Source organism: Meles meles, chromosome 1, assembly GCF_922984935.1.
Source record: "Meles meles chromosome 1, mMelMel3.1 paternal haplotype, whole genome shotgun sequence".
NCBI classification, from domain to species: Eukaryota; Metazoa; Chordata; class Mammalia; order Carnivora; family Mustelidae; genus Meles; species Meles meles.
Genome location: NC_060066.1, coordinates 36156549 through 36180897, shown reverse-complemented (window position 1 = coordinate 36180897; position 24349 = coordinate 36156549). Strand labels below are relative to the sequence as shown.

Genomic DNA, 24349 nt, shown 5'->3' with positions numbered 1-24349 from the left:
AGACTAACTGTTAACATAAAAATAGAATACATACATAATAAAGTAGTGGAGATGTCCCATTTTTAACTTAACTAGAAATTATTACTGTGTCCTGGAAGCAAACAAATAGGAAATTGTTTCAAAGCAAACTTTCAAAAAAAAAAAAAAGTAGCTAGATTTGGAAGTTAAAAAGTGTAACGAATGTGGCCCTGAATCATTTTTCTTCATTGCTTCTAGGAACTATGTTTACCAGGTTCCAGGACATTATTGTTTACTAAACCCTTCCCTGTAAGCGTTTCCTTACTGCTGACAATTTTAAAGCCACGAGTGGTTAACCAGAAGAAATGTTACTGAAAGGATTAAAGCAGGGGACTGATACTTAGAGACCCCTCTGAGAATCATAGTAGACCCTCTACTTAATACCGTAGAATGCTTTATTTTCTTTTTCTTTTTTTTTTTTTAAGATTTTATTTATTTGACAGACAGAGATCACAAGTAGGCAGAAAGGCAGGCAGAGAGAGAGAAAGGAGGAAGCAGGCTCCCCACTGAGCAGAGAGCCCCATGCGGGGCTCGATCCCAGGACTCTGGGATCACGACTTGAGCTGAAGGCAGAGGCTTTAACCCACTGAGCCACCCAGGCACCCCAGAATGCTTTATTTTCTGTTTTACATCTTTTCCCCCCTACATTTACTAGACACTGTACTGTCTTTCCCCTACCGTTTTCTGTATCTTCAGCTATGGAAGACCATGCTTTCTTGTCAAACATGTAATCTGTGCTTTTATTTGATTTCATGTCTTTCGTTTGTGGCCTCATTATTTTCTTCAGAGATGCTTTTAATGAGACTGCAGGTAACCTGATAGTCTCATGTTTTTATCATTATCTGATTGGCTTTAAAACTGCAAAAAAAAAAAAAAAAGTACCTGGAGATACACTCTGATAGTTTCACGAGGCTCATCTCTGTACCAAACAAACTACAGAGCTGGTATTGTCAGCCGTTAGCATTTACTAGAAGCCTCTCTCTGGCTGCACACTTCAGCAGAAACAAATATACGTCTTTGCAATACCCTCAAGTGCAAAATTGGGCAAATCCAAAGTTTTCCTTCTTTGTTTACACAACCTAAAACTTGCCAAGAGAAAGTTTTTCCAAAATTAAATTAAGCTGTTTGAGGTTGGAGAAACCAAAATAAGGCGAAGCTAATGTGTAGAAAAGTCTCTGAACAGGCTCCAGGAATGCGGAGCCGCCACTAGTTTCTGCTCTTGAAAAGACAAGTATCCAAATGAGGGCGCGCGGAAGGAGTGAGTGTCTCGTCATTGGGCAGGGATCCTGTGAGGTAGGTGCTGGTTTTCTCTCCATTTCTCAGATGGGAAACCTGCTTAGAGCAGTTACGCAGCTCTGCTTAGGGGGCGCTGATGCGCTTGAACCTTGAGCGCCGTCCCCCGATGCTGAGGTCCGCACTACAGCGGAGAACAGCGAACGGAAGAAACAGCTTCCCTCCTTCGAAGGGCAGCTTTATCTTCTTGAAGAACTCTGTTTAAGAGAATTGGAATTTCAAGTTCAAAATGCTATCTAAGTCTCTAATAATTGGTGGAAAAGAAATAAACAGGAGTAGCAGCCCGAGTAATTCAAGTAGCAGTTCATGCAGAAATCCTTCATGTACCAAACTAGAATAGCTTGTGCAGTGCCCACACCTCCGCCCCGTGCCCATCACACACATAACAGACTCACCCTCCTATGTCTGATGGGCAGCCACGGTCAGCGAGGGAGGTTGAAAAGGGAGGCTGATCTGCAAGAAACAAGAAGTGTTGGCGAGGATGTGGGGGAAAAGAAACGCTCAGGCAGTGCTGGTGGGAATGCAAATTAGCACAGCCACTGTGGAAAACAGTATGCACGTTCCTCAAAAAATTAAGAATAGAATTGCCGTATGATCCAGGAATCACGCTAGTGGGTATTTATCCAAAGAATGTGAGAACACTAATTCAAAACGACACGTGCACCCCTGCCTTTATTACAGCATTATTTACAATAACCAAATATGGAAGCAACCGAGGTATCCATTGATAGATGAATGGACAAAGAAGATGTGGTGTTTGATGGTGTGTATGTGTGTGCATGTTGTGTGTGTGTGTGTGTGTGTATGAATATTATTTAGCCATAAATAGGAATGGAATCTTCCCATTTGCAGTAACGTGGCTCTAGAGAGTGTAATGTTAAGCAAATTAAGTCAGTCAGAGATAGACAAATACTATATGAGTTCACTCACAGGTGGAATTTAAGGAACAAAACAAACAAGAAAAAACTGAGAAACCAAAAAATCTTAACGGAAGTGAACAGATGGTTCCCAGCGGAGAGGTGGGTGGGGACGGGTGAACTAGGTGAAGGGGATTAAGAGTGCACTTATCTTGGGGAGCACTGAGTAATGCCTGGAATTGTTCAATCACTGTATTGTACATTTGAAAGTAATATAACACTGTATGTTAACAACACCGGAATTAAAATTTTTTAAAAATGGAGGCTAATCTTAGTGGAACTTGAGCAGCTGAAGGGATTGGGTTTGTGGTTCAGATTTAGCAGAAGATAATCTGTGTGAGGATTTACAGTTCTTGTAATGTGTCTGTGTCCTGTACCACCAGTTACCAAAAAGCCATTTCTTTTATTTGAATTTTCTTTAGTCCACAGCTCAAAAGTACAACTGTATGTTTTTGAAACTTATTTCTACCATTGACAGCTGCTAGTAGTAGCATGGGTCTTTGAGAGAGACTGGAATGTGTTCTCATAGAATGACAATTCTCAAGTTTCTTACTCATGCTACAGTGCCATCGTCTGAGAAAGAGTTCAGTTTTCTGTCCTAAGAGTTGGTTTAACTGGGAAGTTATAGTGTCTGGAAATATCATCTGGGGTGGGAAAATGCTGGGGGCTTTGTCCTGGAGGGAAAGAGCCCCAGATCTGAGATGATTATGGTGGATTGGCCACTGTGGGCAGGAACTTGGAATCCTGTGTGCCTCTTCTTGTCCCCACACCTTCCCCTAAGAGTATTAGTATACTAAGTATAATTAGTATATAAGATGAAGAATGAACAACTAAAATTGAACATGAGTAATTCATGCAGTACACAAAAATAAATTACTTACCAATGCACCTATCCATGCCTTCATTCATTTAGCAAACTGTCAGAAAGTACCAGTCACTATTTTTCAAGAGATAGAATAGTTTAGTTAAAAATAGACCGAAGAAGTTAAATCTCACTGAAAACATAGACTAATGGGAAGAGTTTAATTGTAAGCCCATCCAAGCTTGTTTAAATTCAGAGCCAGAAGCCATATAGGTACTATATAAGCATATGTATTTGTGTGTATACGCATAGGATAGGACCTAGTCTCAGTTTGAAATCAAGTTTACAGATCAAGACCAGCATTTGTTAAAAAAAAAAAAATCAGAGAGAGAGTAAAAAATACGAGCATACATGGAACACAGTAATAGGCTATAGTATAAAATGCTTTCCTTATGTAAGTTTATTGTGACTACAATTGAAAGCTAGAACATTGGTTTATAAATTTCTTTGCTAGAAGCAGAGGGGTGACTCAAACACACGTAAAGTATTAGTTTTCGCTCAAAGGAAGAATTCCAAGGCAGATTCCTTCTTAAATGATGTTTGTGAAGGTAATACAGTCAACCATGAGAAGTAAACAGAAGTCGTATTTTAATTCCAGTTCTAATATCGAAGTCACTCGATACTGCTTACATTCTATGAGTCACAAATGATGCTTCATAATTTCAGCCATTATTTTTCTAGATGGTGTGTGGAAAGGTGCTTGTTTGAAAGGTCATATGTCATAGATATCAAAGGGCTCTGGCTTTGTCTGTAGGCAGAACTTCTTGGGTTCCAATCCCAGCTTGGCCGCTTAAAAAGTAAGTGATTATCAGGGAGGTGCTTAACATGTTAGCCTGTTCCCTATTCTATAGAGTAAGGAGAATTTAAAAAGCTGCTGGTCAGCATTGTGTGAGGTCATGTTTGTGAAGTATGTACGTTTAGCACACACTTGGCTCTCAGAAACTGGTGGCTGACCCTATTATTTGCTCAGGGACCAGGACCAAATGGTGGAAATACATTAGAGCGTCTAAAAATGAGCTCAAGTATCAACATACTTAAGGAAACCCGGGTTACCTCTGACTAGGGAAAAGCATGATAAAGAATAGAATGGACTGGGGCGCCTGGGTGGCTCAGTGGGTTAAAGCCTCTGCCTTCAGCTCAGGTCATGATCCCATGGTCCTGGGATCGAGCCCCGCATGGGGCTCTCTGCTCAGCAGGGAGCCTACTTCCTCCTCTCTCTCTCTGCCTGCCTGTCTGCCTACTTGTGATCTCTGTCTGTCAAATAAATAAATAAATTAAAAAAAAAAAAAAGAATAGAATGGACTCATTAGAGTTCCTATGAGTCATCCAGGCTCTAAGAAGCTGCTGCTTTGATTTCGAAAACCAAAAAACCTCAAAACATACTTGGACTAGGGTTTATTTATTCTACCTATTTTAAGTCAGAGCGAATGCTTCTAGAATGACCCTCGAGTGTTTCCTGAATTTGAGCTGATTCTGTTTGGTCTTTGCAGACATAGGGAAGCAGATGTTTGAGGACAGCTGGGATGGGGGAGTAGGGAACGGTATCATTCTCCTTACCCACTAAAGGACTAGCAGAGCTTGTTCTTAGATATTATCCCTCTCTTCTCCTCCTCCTCCTCCTCCTCCTCCTCCTCCTCCTCCTTCTTCAAGATTTATTTATTTTTGAGGGAGAGCTAGAGTGTGCATACAGGGAGGGGCAGGGGGGAAAGGGAGAGAGAAGCCCCAGGAGACTCCTGGTTAAGCTTGGAGCCCAACTAGGGGCTTGAACCCGTGACCTGAAATGGGGACCTGAGCTGAATCCAAGGACCCGAGCTGAAACCAAGAGTTGGACGCTTAACCGTCTGTGCCACCCACGGGCTCCAGATATTGTCTTTCTTTTGTAGATGAGGAAATACAGGTTCAGAGAACTTCCATAACTCACTCAAGGTCACAGGACTTGTTGAGAGAAGGACAGAAATTAAATTCTGGTTGGTAGGTCTCCACCCCCAGTGTCTTTTCTTCGTATGCTTTGGGTACCAACCTATAAATTGATCCCCCTGTATGTCCCAACCCCACATATAAACTACCTCAGATCTTTGGCTTTTTAAAAACAAACAAACAGAACATCTTCTAAGGTTGCAATGTAGCACACTGAATTGGCAATCGTGCTGTGAGCCATTTTCAGCATTCCAGGCTCATTATTTCACCAGTCCAGACAGAATCCACACCTTTTGGAAGAGCAACAATTTTTATATTAATTATCCCATTCCTTTTAATCTCCAACAATATACACAACAAATAATTAAAAGGGATAGTTATAATTTACCAAGCACATGAAGCTTAATTAAGGCAAAGGAATTAAGAGTTCCTTTGACGGCATTCCAGAATCACACTCACACACACAGAAGACTCAACTTCCAAGTCTGAGTCGAAAAACCCATGAACAGACCACCAATTATATACCAAAAGTAAAAGAATAAGACAGCAAAAGGATTCACCATCACGGTTTCCATAACAATTAAAACAGAGTTGAATCCCATAATTTCTCTGCAGCGCGTAACTTGCCAGAAACGTGTGGAAAGCACTGCTCATTTGCCCGTGCCCAGCGGCCCTTCCCTGAGACACCACAGTTCGTCATCTCTCTTCCTCACACCTCCTGTTTTCTCAAAAGGGCCAACTTTTCGAACTTTCCATCTTCACAGTGCCTTCAGGATATGGAGACGCTTTCTTTGCTTCCTCCCCATGGCAGCACCCAGCCCTGTCCTGCTCTGTCGAGGAATTTGTGATGGTCCCAGAATGTGTACTCTCTGCCTCATGGAACTCGTAGGTTCTCCCCTCTCAGGGGAGAATGTTGCCATGCAGGATGTGCTGTGATTTTTCCCTACCAGGTGTTCGTATCTGGGGACAATTTATTATTTAATCTGCAAGATAAATACAGACAGTGATGAATAGTATGACCTTTAGCAGCAGACAGACCCGGATGCAAATCACAGGCTGGCTAGGTACCAGCCACGTGATTTTCTACAAGCCACTGAACTGCCCTGTAGGACAAGGATGCTAACACCTACCTCACAAAGATGAGGTCATGTTGGTAAAAGACTTGGCACAGGATGGGCCCTCGGTAAGCTCTTGGTTTATGATGCTTATTATCCCAAGAGCATTTGCATTTTAATGTCACGAGATGATAATATCTGTATGCAAAGCAGTGGATGTTTCAGGATGGGATTCCGGGCACGAGTGCAAGCCAACATCTTGGAGCAAGTGGTCCTCTGGGCTCACCATGTAGCTAACTGTGTGGTTTGTGTCCACCGGAGGGGGAATCTTTGAAGAAAAAGAACAGTCTGTCACATGGATTTCATCGATAACTGATAGTGGACCTCAATGACAAATGTCACTTTCTCTAAGACTATATGTGGACTGAATCAGGTGCACCTGGAGGATTCAGTCGTTCCTGTCTGCCGTAGAACAGTGCTACCAAAGTGTAGACTCCAGACCAGCAGCATCGGGAGCTTGTTAGAATTGTGTTAGAATGGCACATTCTTTGCCGCATCCCAGACCCACTGAATCATAATCTCAGAGAGTGAGCCCAGACCCCTACATTTCACCAGAGCCCTCCAGGTGATTCTGATGCACCCCAGCATTTGAGAAGCACTGAATGCTTGTACACACACAAGCCTGTATGCTTTGGGAATCCAGAAATACGCATTCTGCATCTTTGGGGAGTCTCCGAACAGGCCCTAGAGAACATGTATGGCTTTGCATTCCCATACACGTCACTTTGACATTCCAAGGACACACACAGCCTTAGAGAGGACCCCGAAAAGTTTGATTGTCACCAACCACATGACCTCACCAGTGAGATAAACTTCATTCTTATTTCATTAGATAGACTCCCATTTCTTTCATGGTTTCATTCTTTTTTGATGCTTGGGGTTGTATACTGTAGGGTTCTTCTGTGTATAAATTACTAAGAATAATAAAAACTATCTTTTTAAAAAAGATTTTATTTATTTATTTATTTATTTGACAGACAGAGATCACAAGTAGGCAGAGAGGCAGGCAGAGAGAGAGAGGAGGAAGCAGGTTCCCTATTGAGCAGAGAGCCTGATGCGGGGCTCGATCCCAGGACCCTGGGATCATGACCTGAGCCGAAGGCAGAGGCTTTAACCCACTGAGCCACCCAAGTGCCCGAAAGAACTACCTTTAAAACTCAGATTAAATTGGCATACATTTTTTGACACCTGTTTTAGCCAATTAAAATATTGCTCCATGATGCTGAATTTTGGAAACATCTAAGTCATGTTTCTATTTATAGCCTCATTCTCACTAAGATGTTAGTATTCTTTGGATATTTACAAACCAGGGTACAAAACATGTAGTTTTTATGTTGCCTTGTCATCTTTTAGGGGGGAAATCCATTCAAAATGTAATATGTTCATAATTAAGTGCTTTATGATTTATTTATTTATTTATTTATTGACTGGGGTGATTACTTTTCAGCTGTGGTGGCTCTCATGCAAGAATAAAGCCATATCCTCAAGTCACCTGACTTGTAGTCATGGAAGGGATTCCCAAGTGCAGGAGGTTGAATGGTGACCTTCAGAAGTGATCTATGTCCTAACTCCCAGAACCTGTAAATAGGACCTGATTTGGGAAAAAGGTTTTTAGAAATGTGATTACATTAAGGTTCTCAAGATGATACCATCCTGGACCCTAAACCCAATGGCAAATCGTTAAGAGAGAAGAGGGGAACAGACACAGAGACGCAGAAGGGAACACTGTGTGAAGACAGAGGCAGAGATTAAAGGGATGGGTGTGTAGGTCAAGGGGACACTATGGATCGCCAGCAGCTGCCAGAAGCTAGGAGAGAGGCACGGAGCCTATCGACTTGCAGAGCCTCCAGAAAGAACCAACGCTGTCAACACCTTGATTTGGAATGTGTCGCCTCTAGAACTGTGAGAGAATAAATTGCTCTTGTTTTAAATTACCAAGTCTGTAGTAGTTTGTTATGGCAACCCTAGGAAACGAAGCTTATAACAGCAGCTCATCACAGTTCATTTTACTAGTTGAATGGCTATCAGCATTTACAAAATTCAGGTTTGGAAAACTTTCTTGAGGAAATAAGTTAAGGGAGGCTTAACAGCAGGCTCCTGGATTTCTGTTTCTATACCATGAGTCATAAGACTTTAAGCAAACATTAACATGCTTTTCAGAAATGGGAGATATATCTATTAGCATTTTATTCATTGGACAATAAAGCGTGTGGACAAAGTAACATCAGTGTGCAGAAGCTGCTTAGTTTTCAAAAACTTTCATAGTTATAAATGATAGCAGAGTTATTTACCATTTGTAGGAATGGCTTAGAGACTAAAGATGAACAGATATTTCTTGTTTTGCCTAAGGTTAAGGATAAAGGTATGGGGCACTTGGATGGCTCAGTCAGTTAAGCATCTGCCTTCTGCTCAGGTCATGATCCTCAGGTCCTGGGATGGAGCCCCATGTCCTAGCCCCATCCCCGCCCCACTGCTTGTTCTCTCTCTCTCTCTCTCTCTCCCTCGGCCTTTCTCGCTCTCAAATAAATAAAATCTTAAAGAAAAGGAAAAGGTGTGAATCAGTCTCCTAGTTATATTTTTGGTTTAGAATGCTCATGGATATATTCATTCACTCACTTACCCATTTATTCAGCGAATGTATGGAGAGCATTTTATCTGTATGATATTAAGCACTGAAAAAAACCAGCAGTATTTAAGAGCGAATAGCTAATGGCAAATGCTGGTGATAAACAAGTAAACTAATAAATAAAATATTGGTACATGGTATAAAGGAAATCAACAAGGTAATGTAACCACCCAGTAAAAAGTAGCCTTTCCAGTCTTTTTGTTTGTTTTTTTTTTTTTTGTTACTGGCATAAAAAAGCTTATTAAACTTAATTGTGTTGTTCATTTATTTATTTGTCTACTTATTTATTTTCTCTCTCCTAGTGGACTATAAAAACCACATGATCAGGGACCTAGTCTTGTTTCCTGCTGTTTCCCCAGTGTAAGGACACTGCCTGGCACATAGCAGACACACATTACATATTTGTTCAATACATTTGCTGATGAAGTCAATATGATAGAAACTGACAGAGGCCCTGTGCCAGATGAGGGGACCTGGAAAGTGTTGTGTTTGTATTTGTATTTATATTTGTAATGCATTTGTTTTAAAAATCTTTGGTCAAAGTGTGTGACTAAACCGCTTTGGTTTATCTTTATTTCTAAATATGTATGACATTTGCTTTTTTTTTTTTTTAAGATTATTCATTTATTTAATTGACAGAGAGAGAGATCACAAGTGGGCAGAGAGGCAGGCAGGGAGAGAGGGGGAAGCAGGCTCCCTGCTGAGCAGAAAGCCTGATGGGGGGGCAGTGCAGGGAGGGGGGCTCCATCCCAGGACCCTCAGACCATGACCTGAGCCAAAGGCAGAGGCTTAACCCACTGAGCCACCCAGGGGCCCCTGACATTTGTTTTTTAAATTTACAAATGATCTAAAGCTGTTTTAAAAATGCATATTAAAAACTTATTTAAAAGCTGTTGAATTGCTTATTAAAAACTTCAAAAGAAAACTCCAAGACTGTCTTTTAAAACAAGAAGTTGTCAAACTATCACTCTTCGCAGATGATATGATACTATATGTGGAAAACCCAAGAGACTCCACTCCAAAATTGCTAGAACTTGTACAGGAATTCAGTAAAGTGTCAGGATATAAAATCAATGCACTGAGAATATATCTTAATGAAATAATGAAGTATGTTGAATATTTAGCCATAAAGATAATTAAATGAAGTACTCTTTAAGGTAGCAAAGTATTGGATATCATTTAAGTTACCAACAAGAGCAAAATAAAGTTAGGGCACTTTTTAAAATTCAATATAATTGTATTTGGCAAGTATAAGTATTGTCCACAAGTTTCTTTATTGACTTGGAAAGATGCTAAAGAAGTATTAAGGGGGAAAATAAATTAAAAATAATTTTTATAAAAAAATTAAAAATGATTTTTCCAACATTGTGTAAAAACACGTATTTTGGAGAAAGGGAGATAGAGACTGAGGTAGGAAAGACATGAAGTCTGCATGGATGTGTTTTTAGTGCTTGTTTGTGGATGAGTAGATTGTCTAACTATGGTGAATGCACAGGCTTTTGTATTATAATGTGTATGCTTTGTTTAAAATGTAAAGATACGTAATTCTGCTTTAAAGATTCCCTGGGTGAACCAGTAGAAATGTGGACAGAAGTCATGAACAGGCAGTTTATATAAACAGACACCTGGTTAGCTATCTTGGATGTGAAGAGATGCTTGAGCTAACAAGTGAAAGAAGAAATGCAAATATTACGTCAATAGGATATCACTTTGTACCCATTGGATTGGCCAAAAAAAAAAAAAAAAGGAAAAATTTGGTGAGAAAAAGGTCAAATAGAATTCCGATGGAAATCTCTATTGGCACTGGGTCTGGAGGGCCATTCTGGAGAGCACATTAAGTGGGTTTTTCTGTGATTAGCCATCAACCCAGGTCCTGGTAATGAGAAAACCAAATCAACCTGACTTTATTTTATTATGAGTTAATGTGGATCTGTTATTATTATGGACTTTGTTTTATTATTATTTATATCATAGATAGAAAAAGCAGATAGGAGTACTGCTTCTCTCAATCTAATTCATATAAGCACAGTGAGGTGTATTACTATAAAAAGCAGTTAAAATCTTGATAAAGGATCCCATGAACTTAGCTTTTATAATAAACAAGGAAGAAATGGATTAAATGATCAGATCTGAGAACTTGAGGAAGGCAGACTTCAGAATGGCCCAGCATTAACATAACTTCTTCAAGCCTCAAGAAGCCACCTGCCCTGGAGTGACACAGCAGCCTAGAAGGACACAGCTCGAGGAAATGACCATAGGGCCAGAACTCTGTCAGATTTTGTAGACAGTGACCACTGTCTACATCCCGGAAGTCAGTCAAAATACCTGGCTCCTGTCCTAGCTCAGCAAGAAAAACATTCAGAAAGATTTTATAAACAAAAAGACCTCTAAGGATCATTAGAATTGAGTCTTCCTCTGGCCCCCGCTGTGGGGCTGGAGTGCGAAGGGCCCAGAGATGTGTCCAGGCCTGATTGTGAAGAACGTGAGAGGTCATAGTGTAAGTTTTAGTCTCATAAAAAAAAATTACAAAAAGCACATCATCTGAGGTTCATTTTAGAAAAATAACGATGGGAGCTTTGAGAGAAAGAACGTTCCTGATTATGTGACCACATTGTGAATGAACCAGACCTCAAAGAGAAAGCAGATGGGCTGTGTACCGTGATGCCAGCCAGGCAGGACACGGCTGATGTTCATGCAGTACAGAATCGAGGTGGGCCAAAAGTTGGGGGGAAATCCAGATGGTAAGCATAAGCTAAAACACTCCAGAGGTAGTGAGGATTAAAACTCCAAAATATCATGTCCAGACCTTACTGCCAGGCAAAGCAGTGACGGTGGAGACCATAAAAAGTAAGGCAATGTAGTCTGTGTACCAGAAAGCTGGAGACCACTGAAGGGTCCGTATCTACAGAGAGGGGGTAAGTAACTAGTGGCCGATGGTTACCATGGAATTCTTTGCAGCTGGTGTTAGAACTAAGCATGCACCAGCAATGTGATTAGATCTGAAGAGGTTCATAGCTAGAGTTCCCAGATAAAATATATTTGGGCGCACCCTGTAGGGTGCTCAGTTAAATTTGAATTACTGACAAACAACAGGTACCTTATAAGGATAAATATATCCCAAATCATGGCTAAATCTGGCCACTCTAGCCATTTCACAACACAGTTGCTCAAAATAAAAGCTATGCACACAGGCAAATCAACCCAATTTATTTCCTAAGACTATATGGCAAACACATCGACAGCTGTTGTGTTTGTGGGAAAGGAGAGCGGGGATACAAATGAATACATAAATATTACATAAACAAAGACACAAAAGAAGAGAGGGCTTTGAATGGACACTTGGTGACAGTGAGCTGAGTGTGATGAACTCAGCTCTCGTCTGCCTAAGTCCAAGAGGAAGTAATAATGGTTTGCCTGCGCTCTCCCGGAATTTCTTCCCCGAAGTCCTGCTGACACTGCCTGGCTGATAAACAGCTTATTCTGTTCTGCAGAGCAATCCCTGTGGAATACTCTGGCACTGGCAGCAAAATTAAGCCCTGGGAAAGTGAACAGGTGAGGGAGTGGGTAGGTGGTGTAGGATTCAGGAGGGGAAAAAATTAATAATTTCATAAACCTCGTAAAAAAATGAAACCAATAGGCAGATCGTCTTAGGAACATTGCTTCAGCTAGATTTCCTTTTCTAATACAGGAACATCCTTATAGAGTAAATATTAGTAAAAGAATGTCAGCAAGCACAAATCTTTAACTGTTGCCAAGAGTCGCTGCGAGAGTAGGCAGATTCTCCCCATTGGCAAATGACAGTTCAGTCCATGTCACCGAGTCACCCTTACTTTCTTAAAGCCTTTTCCTTTTTTAATGTTACAGCTGATTACAAAGAGAGCTTTAATACGATTGGAAACATCGAGGAGATTGCGTATAATGCTGTTTCCTTCACCTGGGACGTGAACGAAGAGGCGAAGGTGAGTGGAAAAAGTATTGATTCATTTCTTGTGCCTTTTGAATAACGCCACCATTCCCTGCAGATGTTTCTTTCACAGAAGTCTCTGTGAGTAGGGGAGGACCTGTTAACTCGAACCAGAAGAAAAGGAACTGAACCTCTTACCTTTCTCTCAAAGTTACGCACATTCAGTTTTGCACCGTTAAATTGCCTTTTGGGGGTAAGGGAGAAACGGGAGTGTGTGTGTTTTGCTGTGGCCTCCTGCAGGACAGGCCAAGCTGCATGTCCCTCCCAAATCCTCTAGCTCCCCATGCTTCATTTTAGCATGTGGGGCTGGCAAGGCTGGGCCAGAAGACCTTTTTCAACTACACTGCAGGTTCCCCCTGACTGCTGCCTTCTCCAGAGGCAGGAAAGTGTTCAGAACTATGGTCTCCATGGGTAAGTGACTGGGCAGGCCTCTGGCCCAATGAGTCCTTCCAGGTATACCATGGTTGAGGGAGAGGTACAGAAAGGCCTCTGATCTGCACACCCTGTAATATAGCTACTACCATGACCTTGAGCCAAGTCTTCCATGCTGACTGCTTTAGCTTTTCCCATTTTTCTCTGGTGCCAGTATGGTTAGAAAGTGTGTTGGTAAAATCTCTGGCTAGTTGTGCGCTGAGGACAGATGTCCACCACCACGCTGATTTGGGTAAAAAAAGTAAGACTTGCTGATACTCGGATTTGCTTTCCAGACACGTCTCTGATTTTATAAAAACTACAGACTTTCTCCTTATACTCAGTCCTCTGTGTTCTTTAGCTTCTGACCTTTGATCTTTGTTTTTCACTTAAGAGAAGGTTCCAGAAACCTAAGCTTATTTTCTGCCTCAGTTATGTACCATGAAGGAGGGTGTTAGAAGACTCTGTCTTCAAACTAATGAAAGGTCAATGTAAACAGTTCCCTTCAATGCTTCATTGTCTGCGAGCAGGGGGAAGGCTGGGTGAGAAAGGAAACTGGATGGGAGTTTGTGGGCATGAGTTATGGAAGAAGAAGAATTGCGCAGTGTCTCATTTCACTCAGGTATGAAACAATGTGAGCAAAATTGGCTTAAGGCCCAAGAAAGGTGACCCAAATGGGTAAGTGGCGATAGAGTGCCAGAACAGCCTAGAGAATGTTCCAGTGGCTCAGTGCGTGCAAGGAAGGAAGTAGGCCTTGAAATGGGTGGGAGGTCAGGTCCCACACAGAACCGTAGGGCAAGTTTGTCTCTGCGATCCACTCCACCTCCATTTACAGTTCCTTGTGCAAACCTTGTGCTCCCTTTTCATGCCCCACTCTGTCAGAGGCTAGATGACTGGGCTAGATAATGAAAGGCTGTCTGTGCAATGGCACCGTGGGGCGGGGGCTGGAGTCCTTAGTTAACCATCTGACCTCCCTGGGCTTCAGTTCCCTCCCACATACAAGTACAACACTGATCCAGTTGTCTTGGCTGCACCGTGCGTTGTGCTGGGGTTATGATGGGTGAAGATCTGGGGCTTGGAGAGAAAGGACAGGGCATCCAGTAACCCTCCAGCAGTGTGAGGGGCCAGACGCAGGCCTACCGCGCTGGGGGAAGCACAGGGCTCGGGTGGGATCCTGTCATTGAAAGTGTCTCATCACTGTAAAGCAGGCCATGAATGAGAGCTGCCGTCATAGCCCCCGTTTTGATCATCAGGTTGTCTGTGACAATGAGTGCCTGGGAGTGAAAGTGTCCGTGGAGGCCTTTCACAGACAATGCCTCACCAGAAGGACAGCTGAAATGATGGAAACTCATGGTGTGGTGAACCAGCAAGGTCGTCACGCTGGGGTTGAACTGACCTTTCTTTTAAACCAGTTCAGACAATGGGGCACCTGTGTAGCTCAGTGAGTTAAGCCTCTGCCTTGGGCTTGGGTCATGATCCCAGGGTCCCTGGATCAAGCCCCGCATCGGGCTCTCTGCTCAGCAGGGGGCCTGCTTCCTCCTCTCTCTCTGCCTGCCTGTCTGCCTACTTGTGATCTCTGTCTGTCAAATAAATAAGTAAAATCTTAAAAAAAACAAAAACAAAAAACCAGTTCAGGCAATAGTGCTCATTTCCCACAGATAGAAGCTCACTTGCTTCTTTCCTTATGTGTGGTTGTGCTCATGTGTTGTTCCAGGCTGACAAGTTTAAGCCCACATAGACTTTGACAAGTGGCAGTGGGGAGGGAATACTTTATATTGCTTATTGGGGCAAAATTTGTTTGTTTAATATATATTTTTAGCGACCGTTACTTGGTTATTGCAGTTGTATGCAGTCTGGGTTAATCAGTAAGTAATAAAAAAAATAATAATTTCCCCCAGACTACTGGAAGGACTTTTTTTTAAAAGAAAAATATAAAAGTCAAATTTACTTCATTAAGGAGGCAAGAATATTTTTTTTGTTCAACCTGTAGACCCTAAGGTATTTCTTTAAAATATTATTGATTCAGGGGTACCTCGGTGGCCCAGTTGGTTAAGTGACCGACTCTGGATTTCTGCTCAGGTCATGATCTCAGGGTTGTGAGACTGAGCCCAATGCAGGCTTTATGCTTGGCAGGGGGTCTTCTTGAGATTCTTTTCATCTGCCCCTCCCCCTGCTAGCACACATGTGCACGCACACACACACACACTCAAAATGAGTGAATAATTAAAAAAAAAACATAAAATATTATTGTTTTTAAAATAAGCAGATTGCAAAAACCAAAGCTGTGTGGTTGTTGAAGAAACAGTTTCAACAAAGCAAGAGGAAAAAGCTTCCCTCCCACAGAAGAGTTGTGATTTTCATAACATGGACTTCTTAGGAGCTGTTGTACTTCTCTTCAAGTTCCTATTTGTAACATCCACAGAGAAAATCTTCTGTGGGCTTTGAGGCTGGGGCTCCATTCAGTGTCCCATGTTATTTTGGTTTACATGGCCAGAGGACACAAAGTTATGACCTACAGCTTTCATGTGGCCCAAAGAATGCGTGTATGTGTGTGTGTGTGTGTGTGTGTGCGTGTGTGTGTGCGCGTGTGTATGTGCGTGTGTATGTGTGTGTGTCATGCCTTTATGTTTATATTTCAATTTTAAATTTTTTTGCCTAATAATCAAGGGATTAGGGCTTTTTATCTAGACCTCTAGATTCTTTTGGATAATGAAAGATTCTGGCATCCATGAGCCCAAGTGTTTGCAAGGCTACCGAGTGGCTCTTGTGAGGTAGTAGCTGTTCTTTTTAATACTTTTTTTTAGTCTTTCCCATTCTGGAGCTTTCCTTACCTGGGCCTCAAGGACATCTGAGTTTTTAATGCCTCAACCACACCCCCTCGAAAACTGAATGTGCAGTTTACATCTTCACTGGTTGTCAGAGTTGGGGCAAGTAGTGACCCAATGGAGGATGACAGAGTATGTCAGAGAGGAGTGGGCCAGGAGCCCCTCCAGCATTCTCTGGTTCCTCGGGCCAGTCTTTTGGCAGCAGGCCAGAGGTCGACTTGTGTTGGCACTGTTGAGAGAGTTGCTGTGGCCTGTGGAATGCCCGCAAAGGAGGTAAATATTTCTTTCTTTTAAAGATTTTATTTATTTATTTGAGAGAGAGAGAGAGAATGAGAGAGAGATAGCATGAATGGAGAAAGGTCAGCAGGAGAAGCAGACCCCTGTCGAGCAGGGAGCTGGATGCGGGACTCGATTCCGGGACTCCAGGATCATGACCTGAGCCGAAAAGGCAGTCGCTTAACCAACTGAGCCACCCAGGCGCCCCGATGGTGGTAAATCTTGATCGTTGAAGATGTTTAAAGGAAAACATCAGAAATCACTTGGGTACAAGTATAAATACATATTAACAAGTTGGATAACACCACTCCATGGATAAAAATGAGATTTCTCTCACACAAGACCGGCTTTAATGACAGCAATGTCAGAAGAAACACTAGAAATGTACTTTGAGTCACAGCAGCATCTGAGAAAACCATATGTTTTCCTATGGTAGTAGCTATGTTAAAGGATAGCTTTTATGTGGAGATTTAAGTTTTGGAACATTCATTTAAATAAAAGAGTCTGGTATTTGGTAGTCTTACCACACATGTATAATTAAGACCCGATGGTAAAGGTTTACGGCTTTTTCTTTTTTTTCTTTTTTTAGATTTTATTTGTTTATTTGACAGATAGAGATTACAAGTAGGCAAGAGAGCTGGGCAGGGAGAGAGAGGAGGAAGCAGACTCGATCCTAGGACCCTGGGATCATGACCTCAGCTGAAAGCAGAGGCTTTAACCCACTGAGCCACCCAGGCACCCTGGTTTATGGCTTTTTCTAAGGCATGGTTCCTACTTCTTTCCTTTGTTGCCACCTTACATTTTATTTCTACTCTCCTTTAGCGGGAATAGAAGAAAGGAAAGGTTGTGAAATTCCAATCGTTTAATTTATCTATGGGGAAAAGTTGGGCTAGGGATGGTGTTAATACTGTTAGTTAAAATGAAGTCTGAGAATTAACTCCAGATTCTCAGTCTCGATCGCAGCCTGGTTCTGGCAGAATGATCAGTGTTCTTGTACCCAGAACCGGTTTTGCTGGTTGTGCCACAGTGTCCCTCTGCGCAGTGACACCAGCAGCAGAGATAGTCTTCAACCGGACATTGTTTTCCCCTCAGGGTCTGTGCAGTCTGGAAGCTCATGTAACCTGAGCTGGTGTCCCTGGGTCCCGGGGAATGACTCAGTTGATACCTGGGTGGGTGAGGGTCTCTGTGTCCGCACTGTCATAGATTGGGAATGGATGGGGGACGGAACACAGGGTGATATAGAAGAAACTGCCCTGAAATGGAGTTCAGGCAGTCGGGGACCTGTCGTGGCCCTTGAAGAGTGGCTTTGGAACTTTCTCTTCCTGAGCTTTGGTTTCCTTGAGGGCAGATGGCAGAAAGGGGAACGAGGAAGGGTTGACAGAGTATTAAGGTTCAGTCCATGTGATTCTAATGGGAAGATCACAGTACTGCATTCTTTCACGTGACTCCCGTTTAAAAGGTCATTTCAATTCATTTTTTTTCCCCTTAGCCAAACATTGGTATCTACAAAGTAGATTTGTTGCTCACTAATCCCCAGGACGAGGAATTCCCATGCAAGACCCTATTGAATTATGGAAGACTGGTGAGCTCAGATTCCTGGCATGGAGCACTGCCCTTCTCCAGGCGATGACATCACCCCCAGAGCAGGAGTGTACAAACCCTAATTACAGACTTCCCTTTCTCCCAGTTTCTAAAGAGATTCTTGAAACCGGGCCCCTTATTTTTGTCCTGTGCCATTTTCTCTTTTCACCGTGATTTCAAGATTAAACCAAACTCGATGTGCCACAAAGGCCTCTCTCATGTGACCACAGACAATTACTTGAGCATTAAGATGCTACTTAGTGCTTTGAGGAACAAGTTTCCTTTTTGTGTCTTTCCTCTGGAACACCGTAGCAGTTGCCTCCTCTCCCATTTCTATCTTTACCCTTCTTAGAGTTTGTAAACTAAGATGAAGGAAGCTTCTTCCCATGAAGCCTCTTTTAATCCCTCTGCATCCAAGCCTTTGAAACGATCATGGTCCATGGTGCAGTAAAAATGTTCCTCCTCCTTTGTGGCCAGCAATGCTAAATAATCCAGCAGTCAGATACACCCACTACTACCCTATCTCCCATCTCTGATTTTTAAAAGAATCTACAGTAATGTAGTAATACAAAATTCTGTCTCTCCCGGGTTCACCTCTCTTCGCAAAAGCAGTGATTACCCTCCAGAGTGACTCCTGCCTACCCCATGCCTCCTTCCCCTCTCTATACTGAGCTGCTTTGGGGCGACCAGCTAGTCTAGCTTCTGCTCTGCCATATCAGCAGTGAATGTCCTTCCTGCATTTGGGGGTTCAGGGAGGAACTCTTAGACAGGAGTTTGTTGCAATTTTAGAAAGGGTCATGGACACAGATAAGGCATATGTTTTTATCCATGTTAACAAAGTTGGGTAGGGGACAGGGTTGAGACCTGGTCTGGGTGGGGTGGGGAGCAAAGAGGCTATGAGACATCAGGGATCATTTTCCTGTAACCTCAAGTTCTGATTCCACTAAATACTGACTTTCTACATAGCAAACATTGCAAAGTTAGGCATGTGGACAAGATGGGCTTTTTTTAAAAGCCTATGTCCCTCAGAATCCAGTCCATGCTCTTAATCATCCCAAGAGAGAGAAATCTGCATTTTTTTTTAGACCAAAGCATACTGTGATTTTCCTTCTCAAAGAAGCTTATGGAGTACAGGTCCAGAAAAAAGAAAACAAATGATTAGCCCCATCTCCCTGAGCAAAGTAGCTCAATCAAGTCACCCTGCTTTTGTCACTCTCTGTCTCTTCTCTTTACTGCCCACCAGTGAAGATGGTCTCACTGGTCCAGTACTTCTAGCACACAGGTCTCTCCCTGTCCCTGTCCTTGGTCACCCTGGTGTACATTATCTATTGATATCATACATATTATTGATTAGAATGAATATGGCAGTGAGGACTGTTCAGCTGTGTTTGGGTGGGTGTGTATTAACCTAACATTAGTGATCTCATTTGCATAATTACTACCTCACTTTGTATTAATTAAAGATCAGCACATGCTTGTAATGTACTCCATGTTCCTCACTTCCCTGTAGCTCCTTTCTCCGGTGTCCTGAATTTCAGTTTCATACTCATTTACATTATTTTTGTACACTTTTCTTTTACGCTTTATCTTTTGTTATGTGTTATGACCCTGTCATGAACCATGAAACTATTCTTTTCTTTTTTTCACAATACCATGTAGGAAGCACAACGTTAAAAAATTCAAAGCAAGAATGGTAATTATTATTAGAGAAAATGAAAGTTGCAGAAGGCACACATTGGCTATTAGCTTTATGTCTGCAATGTAAGAAACCTGGTAAATGAAAGCCCACATTTCCGTAAACTCGTAACAAATATTTACATGTAAGCAATATTCATTTTAGAGATGGATTCCTCTAACTTTGGGTCCCTTTGGATGCTTTAAGTGAACTGGAATTACGGAAGGGATTTCCGTGTAATTTTTGAAATTGTGAGGAAATTCAAGGTGAGGGGATGCATGTTGATATTTCTTCTGGGCCCTATTTCTCTTAATTTTTGTGCCTTTTATTTATTGCTTTTGTGTCTGATTTTGCTCTTCCCAAAGGGATATCACACGAGAACTGAGAGCCAGTCTGAGTGGTGGAAATGTGCTGTGAGATGAGTCAGCTGATTGAGCCAGAAAATCCAAGTGGAGGTTGGGAGTAAAAAGCTACCTCCTGTATTTGTAAACCCATCCTCAAAGAAGAAAATGAAGTCCCTTTAATGTCCCAGCATGGCCCTGCAGTGCCCTGGACTTAAGGACATTTGGTGTGGCCTGTGGCACACATTCCTTCATATTGTGAGACATAAATAGAGCTGTTGTGTAGGGTGACTTTGTCCATATGAAGCCCAGAGTTCTTCCTTTTCTCTCTGGATGGGTCAACCCTTTCTCTTCTGTCTTCTCAAGGTACAACTAGTGGTCAGCAAGCGAAGCCTAGTTCTTTGCTCCATTGGCTGCTAATGGGTGGGGACAACAGCCCTTCTGTATTCATCATCTCAATTTTAGTAGCTTGAAAGACAGCCTGGTAGAAACACCAGTGCTTTGGTCACAGCCTATGTGAAAGTAGTAAGTTGGAGAAAATGTAAGTGTTCTAACCATCTTGTACATTGCAAATTATTCAGTCTCTTTTTGTGGAAAATAAGGTTATGCTAATTGAAAGATTGGCTTGAAATTCACCAGATCATATGACTCCATTAAATGGTCCCAATTTTATTGTATCTCTCCCTCCTTCCTTCTCTCTCCCTTCTAATACTTTCATTTAGTGTAAAATATTTAATCAATTTTTATTTGGACCACCTCATAGCACTTAGAAAATTACAGTCTTGATAGTCTTGACAAATCTTGCTTTCTAGGGGGATGTTTCTGAGTGGACTGTGTTCACTTTCTGCCAAATTCCAGTGCTGGACACCAGTGAGAAGACAAGATATGTAAATATTGATTTTCAGGATGAAACCAAAGGAGTGGCCAAAGAAGACCATATTCCTGATGTCCTCTGGGTTCATGACCTAGTTTGTGCCCCTAACCCCCTACCAGCAATCTGGGAGCTCTCTTTCTGCTTATAAGACAATATGGGATGAAATCAGGTTGATAGATATACTGATTAAGAAAAAGTTACATCCCAGTTTTTTGTCTAAGTAGGACCCAATTTTAAGCAAGGTGTCTAATGGAAGATTAGAGAATATTATAAGGCATCTTTCATGGTCTTAAAAGTAAAGCAAGGTTTGGGGAAGGCTCCTGGGAGGTGTCTTGCAAGGTCAAGATACACACTGCAAAGCAGGGCAAATGGCATTTTTATGTGTTTGCTGGGGCGTGGTGTGGATGAAGGAAGTTTTAGAAGGGAAAGGTAAACATTTGCTGGAGTCTTTGGTATTGAACTTAAACAAAGCCATGCCTTTGTTCCAGTTTTATAAGGTAATGGATGGCAGGAAAAGCTATAAAGCTAGACTTAATTCCCATATAGAAGGAATAATCTGGAAGGGGTCTCACTGAAGATCGCAACGGCCTGATCTTTTGTTAGGATGTGGCGCAGCCATGGTTTCTGGACTGAATTCTGGTGAGGGCTCTGTAACTTCCATGCATGAACTGTTGTATGTGCTCAGAGAAGTAAGTTACAGATTTGGACTTCATAGGCTGTTTGTGTGTGTGTATGTGTGTGTGCACACACGTGCACCACAGTTAATGTTCAGTGGTTACTGTATACGAGGCACTCTGCCCGTTGCTTTGTATACATCATGCAGTATTCATATTTTAAATGGATATCATTTTTCATTTAAATAATGAAGAATTTGAAGCCTAGAGAGGTTAGCTAGCTTAACTACAGTTGCACAGCTAATACACAACAGAGGCAGAACTCTCATTTGGACTGTCTAAAGCATGTGCTCTTCAACACTGCCTTTTTGTATGGTAGGACCTCGCCGTAGTATATTCTGCATTATCTCTGATAAAGGGGCACTGATAAAGAAGTGCTCCTTTGAAGCAGCTTGCCTGCTGCATGTTGTGTACTAGTCTAGGCAACGGACATTCGTGGACCACTAAGCCAGGCAGAGTGTCTGCTCTCAGAAAACATTCTGTCTAGGTTGAGAAGTAAGACACAGCTGTAAATGTAAGACATAGCTATAAGTAATGTAACATGAGGGGAAGAGTGACAAAGACTGTAATGAAAATAGAGTTAATGTGCCAGGAAAGTTCTAGAAAGGGAGGGAACTCTTTTTTATTTTAAAATGTTCCCAACTTATTACTTTAAAAAATCTTATTTAAAAAAAATTATTAAGGGGCGCCTGGGTGGCTCAGTGGGTTAAAGCCTCTGCCTTCGGCTCAGGTCATGATCTCAGGGTCCTGGGATCGAGCCCCGCATCAGGCTTTCTGCTCAGCGGGGAGCCTGCTTCCCTTCCTCTCTCTTTGCCTGCCTCTCTGCCTACTTCTGATCTCTGTCTGTCAAATAAATAAATAAAATCTTAAAAAAAAATTATTAAAAAAATAAAAAAATGAAAAGTTGAAAAATAATACAATTTGATGCCATACACCCATCACTGAGATTGACTCATTGTCAATAATCTGCCAGATTTCCTTTATCTTTTCTCTTACACACACATACGCATGCACGTGCACACACACGCGCACACACACACACACACACACACACACTCTCTCTCTCTCTCTCTCTCTCTCTCTCTCTTCACTTCTAAATACTCCAACACTTAGAGAGCTCCTTTCCGTGGGATCAAGGAAAACATGGGGGAGAATTGGGCTTATGAGCTATGTCTAAGTTCAGCTGTAATTTAAGCATAGAGAAACTGGAAAGAAGAGCAGGCCAGGTGGCCAAACAGGAGGCTGGGAGATGCGGAGCGGGAAGCCCTGGAAGGGCAGGGAGTTATGGAGCACAGGAGAGAAGGTCAGAGTTGTTTGTAAAGAGGGGAGAATAAAAGTTATGAGAAAGGAGGAGATTGACATGCAGAAAATTGGGCTGTTGGTAAAAGAGGGTCAAGGATGGGACTTGAGACTCATCCCCTTGAGGGGCTATGGAACGGAGACCAGGCAAGGAAGGCGTGGTCAGTAGGAAGAGTGAGGTGGAAGGAAGGGGCGGGAAGGTGGAGAGAGAAGGAAGAAGTGCCCGTGAAGTCAGTGCTGTCGGAGTTAGAAATGCAAATACTTGGCTCTTTCACCTCAGACCTACTGAATTGGAAACTGTGGTGATAGGGGCCTATAATCCATATTTTAACAAGACCGTATATAAAATATAATCCATATTTTAACAAATTCGAGAGCCCCTCCTGATAAATTTGCTGTAGAGAAGGCTGGCCTTGAAGCAAGCAATTTTAGTTAAAATAGGAACAAAAGTCAGACTGACAGGTCAGTGACATGGCCTGTACACTGCCAATAATTCATATATATGCAAGTGTGTACAAAATGCACGTTGAAAGACACGCATTTTGTCGTAAGATGAACAGACTGGAACAGCCCATTGTTAAAGAAATCATTACTCCATATTCCCTGGCTCTTTTTTTTTTTTAATTTTTAAAAAATTTTTGAAGATTTTATTTATTTATTTGACAGAGAGAGAGAGCACATAAGTAGGCAACGTAAGAGGCACTCTCCGCCAAGCAGAGAGCCCGACTCGGGGCTCATCCCAGGACCCTGGGATCATGACCTGAGCCGAAAGCAGCCGCTTAACTGACTGAGCCACTCAGGAGCCATGAGGTGTGGCTCTCATCGTTCTTTTAAAAAAGAAAAAAGCTCTCTTCAAAATGTATTTAGTTAAGTGAGATGCAGAACTGTATGTTTACTGTGGTACCATTTGTATAAAAACGAATAGTGATAGGTAATTGCGTAGCATATTTCTAAAAGGATACATAAGAAATTGTGAAGGATCCTCAAGATCCTTGCTTGTTGGGGGCACCTGGGTGGCTCAGTGGGTGAAGCCTCTGCCTTCAGCTTAGGTCATGATCTCAGGGTCCTGGGATCGAGCCCCACATTGGGCTCTCTGCTTGGCGGGGAGCCTGTTTCCCACCCCCTCTCTCTGCCTGCCTCTCTGCACTTGTGATCTCTGTCTCTGTCAAATAAATAAAATCTTTAAAAAAAAAAAAAAGAATCCTTGGTTGTTGGTTGTTGAGGGAGCTATGCAGGGTGGAGGGGGGTTTTTACGTTTAATTCTTTTGTGCCATAGTATTACAAACTCAGTACAAGTTTTAAGTATTAAACATGAACCAAAAAGGATCAGAATAGCAACAAATGATCAGCAAGTTGAGTGAGTGATTCAAGTGACTCAGTCTATGCTTCCATTCTTCCTGTGAGCGGGAGCTCAGTATTTATGAAATAGCCCAACCCACTGCTGGGCAAGGTCCAAATTCGTCCTTTTCCTGAGGTGCTGTTTCACAAGCTGTGTCCAGATGACAGAGCAGAATGGCAGAGTCCTGCGATCTGAAGAGTAGGAAAGGTTCTGCCGGAGAGATTTCTCGCTTGCCCTCTCCCTGTCAGAGCCCATGACTCAGCCCTCTAAAAGTGTGGTGCAGGGATAGATTTTCTGATTTTCAAATCAGTTCACCTCAATTAAATATCTTCTTGCTCAAAT

The 24349-nt window shown here is 42.2% G+C and overlaps 1 protein-coding gene across 3 annotated transcripts in view; it reads left to right on the top strand.

The window, feature by feature from the left end:
* GRHL2 (grainyhead like transcription factor 2) overlaps nt 1-24349 on the top strand; it is a 161681-nt gene that overhangs the window by 86693 nt on the left and 50639 nt on the right. For all 3 annotated transcript variants that reach the window (XM_046027396.1, XM_046027389.1, XM_046027404.1), the window contains exon 8: nt 12613-12707. In XM_046027396.1, coding sequence (XP_045883352.1) covers nt 12613-12707 — 95 coding nt within the window. The remainder of the gene's footprint in view (nt 1-12612; nt 12708-24349) is intronic.